Consider the following 8770-nt stretch of genomic DNA (forward strand, 5'->3'; position numbering starts at 1 on the left):
TGACCCTTAGATCACTAAAACCCTGTTTACAACATTAGTTAGGCCGATTCTGGAATACGGCTCGGTGGTTTGGTATCCAAGGTATCAAATTTACTCAGACAAGATAGAATCAATTCAAAAACAATTCCTACTTTTTGCTTTAAGAAATTTCCGATGGGATTCTCAATATAGTCTTCCACCTTATACGAGTCGCTTAAAACTTATTAACCTTCCTACACTTGCCAGTCGCAGGGAAATGCTTGGTATAATTTTTATGGTTAAATTACTGACAGGCTCAATTTCAAGTCCGTCTCTTCTGGCTGATGTAAGCTTTAATGTTCCCTCACGCGTATCAAGACACTTTTGTCCCATATTTCTGAAAGCTTGTAAAACCAATTTTGAATTGCACGACCCACTCCGTTGCTTATGCCAGGATTTTAACTCTTATTCCAGCACGTTTGATATATCAGATCCGCTTTTCAGCATTAAGAAAGCGATACTCTCCTCTCTCAATAAGTGAATTATTGACATAAATACATAAAATCAGCTGATGAATTTAGTTCTGTAGCTGAACAGTTTTAGATCTCGACACTTAACAAACTCCTGCCTATCGTGACTCGGCACAAAAATTTAAAATATTGGTTCCGTACGTCATGCGGACTGCGCCCCTCGTGCGGATGGGCGGGAATGGAGGGTAAAAACCGTTGGGATATTATTAACTGCGCATAGTTGGAAATATTTACAAGTTTCATTGTGTGATTACTTAAAATATTTGAACATACAGTTTTATATGCGAAAATACCTTTAAACACAGTAACACAAAATTGTTGTTTTTTTTTGGGGAAAATTGCTCTATTTCCAGTATTTTGGTGCTTTTTTAAATAAAAAACTTGGCGCTCAGGGCTGCCAACTTGGCTCAAACCGTGCCATTTTTGGCACTATTTTACTAGAAATGGCACTGAATTTTTCAATTTTGCACAAAATGCCAAAATGGCACTTTTGAAAAAAAGCCAAATTTAAATACATTTTTGTGAAATCCTTTGCGTGTACTTCTTTTTCTCAACTAAAATTTTCTAATTTCTATAGTGTATACAACTGGTTTATCTTACTTTGACATTGGGCTTTTGTTTTAATTTGTCTAATTTTAATGCTAATGGGAAGAACTAAAGAGAATGACACCTTTTTTGGCACTTTTAATTTTCTATTTGGCACGTTTTAGCACTTTTTTATCCTCAATATGGCACTTCATAGCTATGTATGTTTGGCTGCCCTGTTGGCAAATTTGATCACTAGCTGACCTTCACCGAGCTCTCTTTGCTGAGTTCGGACTACAAAAATGGAAGTAAATATCAAGTATTCGTAGTACATGTGCATTTCTTATCTTTATAAAAAACAATTCATTTCTCCTCGTATACTTGTACAAATAAGGAGCTAAAGCGGCCTTATAAGGGTCGATATCTGTAGACTGGAAAATCGACCAGCTAGTGGTTGAGATGTCATTTACACGGGTCGATTTCGGTTGAACGACAAAAATCTACTAGAAAATCGACCCGTGTAAAGGCGCCTTAATCCAGCGGGCGATTATCATTAAAGTTAAAATGCCTCGGTTAAAATTAACAAAAAGTTATTTCATTCTTTCTTTACCGGGACAATTGTTACATCAGTGGGCAATGACGCAATTACAGAACTTTAGACAGAGCAATATTTTTCGATCGGGTTCAAATCGGGCGATTGTGAGGGCCTATTCACGAATTCAAGTGTATTTGCAAAGTTGCTGTAGCTCACCAATGTAACTATCGTGTCGATAAAAAGGTAAAATATAACTTTTAGTTTGCTATTTAAAACCCCACCTCCTTTCTATTTGAAGAGTAAATTTGTTGATGCAACAAAACGGAGCAGATTTTCAGTTGAGCGAAGTAGAGGACTAGGTTTAAAATTTTTTCGACAAAACGGAACAAATCTACTCCTATCGGAGCGAAGTCCGAACGATGGCTTATTGTGTATATGTGTATTGTGTATTTGGTACACAAAGTCAGTATTACCGCAGCCGTACTGCGATATAAATAATTTTTTCGCAACTTTTCATACCCTTCCTCCCGTAAACTGTTTTTCCCTTTCTCCAGCCCGCGCTCGCACTTTCGCTACTGCGCGAGCAAAAAAGTGCCCATGTCTGGTATAGATGAAGGTTTTGATACAATGCAATCTTTTATTTGCCACTTCTACGGCTTAAAAAAATAGCTGATGTCAACCGAGCTAGAATAGAAATCTTCAATAAAACGTACAAAGTATCTGATATATCCCAGCCCTTTTCTTTGAACGTACGTAATTATGACGCCTGTAATTTGCCACCGTGCCAATCGGAGTTACTGCAGCACTTATTAAGAACGATATATTGCATGCTTGTGGAGGAATGCATACAAGTCAAACATCGTCAACATGGCACCAAAAGATTATGGATGGAAAGACTCAAATGGAAAATTGGAGATGACCTGGTTCGTTGGTGATCAATTACCAGAAGCTTATGAAGATGTTGTCATAACACCAGACATCCTAGGGCATTCAGGTATAATAGTTTGTCAATTCTATAACACACTTTTCACTAGATTTGTAAAAAAATATTGTCAATCACTTCTTGTTGCAGATGGGCAAGATGCAGAAGCAATTGACGACGAAGTCGAACCGGAGTTGTTGTATGATGATAGTTCCACGGATGAAAATGAAGAATAAAATACATATTTTACGCTTATAATAATATGTTTTTACTATTATATATTTTTGGTTGACTGTGCATATCAGAAACGAAATTATTTTTTTACACCGTCAGATAAAGAAAACTCCTCCAGATAACCGTCAGATTATGGAACAGCACGACCAGGGCATCGAGATGAACCTTCTGTATGAAAATCTGACGCGCTCGAGTAAATCCAAATGGCGTTTTTTTTGCATCTTCAAGAAGACGCCACGAGTTTGCGTCACATCTGAATCGTCAGATTATTGAATGGGAGGTTCATTCGTGTCCACTTAACATCCCTTGTGAATATCTGACGCGCTCGAGTAAATTTTTTTTTTACCCATTTTTGACCCTTCCGTACGCCCACCCCCACCATGCAAACCGGCAGATTAGCATATCTCCGTCATCAGAAACACTTTGATTTATTTTTTTTGACCCTTCCGTACGCCCACCCCCACCATGCAAACCGGCAGATTAGCATATCTCCGTCATCAGAAACACGTTTGATTTATTCACTATCAATATCTGACGCGCTCGAGTAAATCCATGTAACGGTTTTTTTTACATTTTCGGAAGCCTGTAGATTAGGGTGTCCCTTAAAAATCAACTTTCCAATTTATATCGAGAAGCTTTTTAATTTTGTTCCTCTTTAGTTTAAGATTATCCGTGCGTAGAATTGAACCTGTACTTAAAGTTTTGACCCTGCCACAAGGGCTTTTAAATCATTCCACTTTATTCAAATTTTGGTTTGGGAAAACTAACTACTACTTTCTTTAAAGTCCAAATTCGTGGCAACTGTTGTGCATGTTGGAAGTTCACTCATTGTGTATAAATATATTCTAGCATTAAACGTCAACATTGGCAACAGCACATAAGTTTGTCTCTTTCTATCTCTTGGCAACCGTTAACATAATACACTTGCCTTTATACAAAACGGTTTCACTGATTTGAACAAATATAAATGTAGCATCTTACCAATTAAATAGTGCCATTAGTTTCAACATCACTAGTAAGAAAGTATTTTTTTAATTTGTCGAAATAAACATGAGTTCAAGGGATCTCAAACTGCAGCATACTCTTTCACAGCGAAGGAGATAATGCAAGTATGGGAAAAAGCGCGTATTCCTACTCGAGTGAAAAGTTGTGTTGTAAGTCAGCTGAAAAGTTTGTATGCCGAATGGAGATCGCTCCAAAAAACAGCCAAACGACGTGATTCTACTCAAATTTCAAGAGAAGTTGCTTTTGAAAGTAAATTTGGTGACTTATTTGATATTGCTCCAGTGGACGTGATGATTCAAATGAAGAATGAAGAAGACAAAAAGTTTTTAATATTACAACGAGAAAAAGGACGTGTTGGTTGTATGGGTTCCGTTGATGTGAAGCTTCATAAGAAAGAAAAGCGAACAGCAGAAAGAGAAAAGAAAGCTATGAAAAGGAAGGAACGCTGGCAACAAAAAATGAAAATGGGTAAGTGAAATAAATTTTTTTCTTAATAATTTTATGGTTTTATCGTTTGTTTTGTAAAAATATTTAACTGTAAAATCTAATCACTGGAGGAAAGGATACAATTACGGCTGTGCAATTATTCGATTTCTTGAGAAAGTTGGTTGATCAGTTGTTTGGTTATCACTTACTCCAATAATCAAGATTTTGATTACTTAATATATGATTAATATGTGATAAATTTAATCTTTTAATGATCTATTCATCGCGCAGTCCTAATTTTTAATGATTGTGTTCACAGATGCCCAAACTGCCCCCACAGATTCAGCTGGATCAGACAATGCTGATTCCGTCGCGGAAGATCAGTCACATTCTGATGAAGCTGAGATTCCCTCCACCCAAGGATTGAGTACCTCCAACAACTTGATAGCAGGAACTGAAAAAAAGAAAAGGGGACGAAAAAATGCAATGTCGTCAAAATTGGCAAACATACTGGATGCTTCTAAAGTAAGCATTAGATCAGGGACAAAAATAGTTTTTTGCGCTGCTGAAAATTTCGACGTTAATACGTCTGAAATAAATGTGAACAAGAGCTCCATACACCGGGAAAGAACGAAATATAGAAATCAATCTGCAGAAAAAATTAAAAATGATTTCATAGAAAAACTTCCAAATAATTGGAAGTTAATGGTCCATTTTGACGGCAAGAGGATGAAATTAAGCGACGGAACTGTAATGGAACGATTACCCGTGTTGGTAACTGGGCCCGCAATAAAAGAGCAGTTGATTGGCTCTCCGTCCCTTCCAGATGGAACGGGCCCTGCGCAAGCAAATGCAGTTGTTCTTTTACTTGAAAAATGGGGACTTTGTGAAATGGTGCAAGCTGTTTGCTCAGATACGACGATGTCAAATACAGGTAAATTCATGTCAAATGAATATCTCTAAAATGCATAAAATTGCCGCAATAGTTGGTTTAAACAAAATTTTTAATAGATATGTATTTTTTTCAATAGGACAGAGGAACGGTGCATTTGTTTTAATAGAGAAACAGCTAGGAAGAACACTGCTTTACTTCGCTTGCAGGCATCATATGGCAGAGATTATCTTGAAGAGTGTGTTCGAAGTTTCTGTTAATGTGTCTTCAGGTCCAGAAGTTTCCATTTTTAAAATATTTCAAACTCAGTAGCCCACTATTGACCAGAAAAAAGTTCTTAATTGGTATAGCACATAAGAACATTCCTTCAATCCTACGAGAAAAATCAAACGAAATACTTCAGTTTGTGCAGCAAAAATTAACTGTAAGTTGATCTCTATTATTTTAATAGCCATGTTAAACAGTATATTATTTCGTGTCATGTTTTAGGAAGATCATTGCCGAGACGACTATAAAGAGTTGCTGGAGCTTGTATGCATTTTTTTGGGAGGTACACCGCCACGAGGGATAATTGGTGCGATTCATGAAGCTCGTTTCATGTCAAAAGCAATTTACTCGCTAAAAATTGTCATGTTTAAGAAACAAATAAAGTTGACAGCCAAGGAAGAAAAAGGATTGACAGCAGTGAGTGTATTTGTTGCTGTACTCTAGGTAAAGTACTGGTTTACTGCAAGTGACGTAATAAATGCGCCTCGAAACGACTTTCAATTTTTATTAGATTTGAAACTCTATGAGAAGACTGATAACTTAATTTCCAATACGGCTTTAAAGAAATTCAGTGGACATTTATGGTACATAAGTCAGGAGCTAACCGGATTAGCACTCTTAGATGATGGTATGCACCTTTCAGTTAAAAGTAAAATGGTGAAAAAGATTTTGACAAAGACCTCCCGGAGTGAACCACCCTCTTCAATGGCAATGGAGGGTTCCGGGTTACAACGCCTAAAAGTAACATCGCAAGACCTCAATAACTAGTTAAAAAAGGATTTGAGTGATTTCGTTACTCCGAATACTATTAAACTCTTTGAAAGATTTGGATTGGAATTCAGTTTCTTACACTCTGATCCTGGAACCTGGAATTTGCGAAAAGACTTTAGAGAAGTTTTTTTCAAGTTTGAGTGTAACTAACGATGTTGCAGAAAGAGGTGTGGCTTTGACGCAGGAATATATCGGCCAAGTTAAGTCCGAAACAAATTTCCAGGATTTACTTATTCTATCCCAGGCCTCACGTCTTGAGTTTTCAAGTTGTACTAAAGAATCTTTATCCAAAGACGCGTTTTGAAATTACTCGTATATTATATAATATTTGACAAATATTGAAATTTCAAACTACCAATTATATAAAAACACACATGAGAAAAAATCAAAAATTGTATTTCTTACATAGATATCTGTGTTCGCATGGAATAATAGGAAGCTGGCTTTAGTATAATGTGGCATTACCTTTATTCGTTAAACAAGACGGAATTTTTTTATGAGACTTAATAAGAATATTGACTTCCGATACAAGGAACTGTTTCTTGCATGTTTATTTGCCAAAAGTTCTTCAGCGACACGTCGCTAGCGAGTCATTCGCGATCGTACGCTCCGAATGCTGCCTTATACTAAAGCCAGCCTTTCGACATAAGCTACTTTTGCATATGAACTTTAAACTTCTTGTGGCAGGGCGAAAAATTTTGTGATCAAGTTGAGTTTGACCGCAAAAGTTATGGAATTTAAGAAAGAAAAAAATAAAAAAAAAACTTCGGAAGGAATGCCATTCAAATTTGGAAAATCGGTATTATAAGGGACACCCTACTGTAGATCCTCCACCCGCCGCTGAAAGGAAAAACACCACATGACCTTTTTTTGTTCCTATCATCTAATCTTCAAAATCCAATAGGTCCCCACGACGCTCGAGTAAATCCCGATTTAGCATCGTGGGCTCCCCTACTATAATGACGGCAGCGATATATACAAAGCTTTGTCAGTTTACACGTTTAATTTCCATTAATTCTCGGATGCAAATATATTGCAGTTTATAAGCTCCAACTATTTTGCGATGAATATGGATTTACATACATACATCCGTATGTATAGCTTTAATTTTTTATATTTTAATAAGTTGTACATACATATGTACATTACACTGCATCACTCCCCATATAAAAAAAAATCGGTACTATTTTTCCACTAGAATTATAAAATCTATTATATTTTAAGACGCCCACCAAAATATTTCGGAAAAATATTAAGATCTAAATGAGCTGGACCGATTTGAAAATACCTCCAAAAATGGAGTTTTTTATGAATAAAAATAGTTTCTTAAAGATTTTTTTTGAAAAAATCCCCTCAAATGACAAAACGGTTTAGGCTTAAAATATTTACATAAAAATATTTAAAAAAAAATTTAAAAAAAATTTTAACGGAATCGTAATGATGGGATTTTTGATGCTGTTTTTTAACTTTTTTCAATAATTGCTATAGGAAAAACTTGAATAACTGAACCTAAACTCTTCCGATTTAGACTTGAGAGGTGTCATTGGAAAGGTATTTTCTCACCCTTTTTATTTCTTTGCTAATAAACTCATTCAAAGGATGGAAGAGAAAGATAGGATGAACGAACGTCATTCAAAGTTGAATTAAGATGTGTTGGTACTCGAAGAAAAAAGATGGGACACGAATGACGTTTTTTGGCCAGAAATAAAAACAGTGTGAAAATACCGTTCTACTGGGATCCCATAAGTTAAAATCAGAACATTTTTGGCCCAGTTAATCAAGTTTTTCGTAAATCAATGTTTGAAAAAGTAAAAAAAACAGCATCAAAAATCTCATTCTTACGATTCCGTTGAAAAGATTTTTAAATATTTTTATGCAGATTTTTTAAGTTTAATCTAATTTGTCATCTGAGGGGACTTTTTTCAAAAAGTCCTTTAAGAAACTATTTTTATTCATAAAAAACTTCATTTTTGGGGGTATTTTCAAATCGGTCGAGCTCACTTAAATCTTAATATTTTTCCGAAATATTTTGGTGGACGTCTTAAAATATAATAAATTTTGTAATCCCGGCGGAAAAACCGCAACTTTTTTTGGTGATGCAGTCTAATGTACATACACAACATGTAAATATGTGCAAAATTATTGATATTTCCAATTAAGATTTATTTCGAAATAATAATTGTAAAATTGCCTGTTTCGACCTATTTTTATGCAACACTGCGTTTGTATTTTACAGTTCAAGGCGAATTTATATAAGATGGTGTTACTAGATCAGCTGATTTTGTGTATGTGTTTCGCCTCACGGCTTCTTATGCAGGGTTGCCGCGCATAATTTTTAGTGGGAGCCAAATTCCTTTAAAAAAAGGGCTAAAAAAGAGCTAAAAAAGTCGTTGTGGCTAAAAATGGTAGCTAAAATTTTTTACTTCACTTTTCAAAAATTGGCGTAGCGTCTGCTGGAGGAGATTGGCAAACGCTTCTACATTTAATTCAATTAAAGCAAATTTATATACTAATTTCTTTATCTTTTCAGATATCTACTGCATCAAGAAATTTGGAGGCATCAATATTTGGTAAGTTTTCAAAAGATATAAAACCTGTTACCGTTGCTCCAGGATTTGCAGGTTTCACGTGAACAGCTTCTCTTCTAAATCTTGTAAAACCTGTAAATCCTAGAGTACCTGGAACAGGCTCTACGTATGTAGGTA

At 35.6% G+C, this 8770-nt stretch overlaps 1 protein-coding gene across 1 annotated transcript; it reads left to right on the top strand.

The window, feature by feature from the left end:
• The first annotated feature begins 5251 nt into the window (after positions 1-5251).
• Positions 5252-6047, top strand: LOC118754120. The gene is made up of 2 exons (XM_036488979.1): positions 5252-5451; positions 5517-6047. The coding sequence occupies exons 1-2, from the start codon at positions 5287-5289 to the stop codon at positions 5736-5738; spliced, it is 387 nt and encodes a 128-aa protein (XP_036344872.1). The 5' UTR covers positions 5252-5286; the 3' UTR covers positions 5739-6047.
• The last annotated feature ends 2723 nt before the right edge of the window (positions 6048-8770 follow it).

Source organism: Rhagoletis pomonella, unplaced genomic scaffold, assembly GCF_013731165.1.
Source record: "Rhagoletis pomonella isolate Grant_MI unplaced genomic scaffold, Rhpom_1.0 Rhpom_scaffold_03417, whole genome shotgun sequence".
In the NCBI taxonomy this organism is placed as follows: Eukaryota; Metazoa; Arthropoda; class Insecta; order Diptera; family Tephritidae; genus Rhagoletis; species Rhagoletis pomonella.

Coding starts and splice junctions, on each gene's coding strand:
- LOC118754120 (XM_036488979.1), top strand. CDS start 5,287: ATGTGTCTTCAGGTCCAGAAGTTTCCATTTTTAAAATATTTCAAACTC. Junction 5,452..5,516: donor TTGTGCAGCAAAAATTAACT/GTAAGTTGATCT, acceptor GTCATGTTTTAG/GAAGATCATTGCCGAGACGA.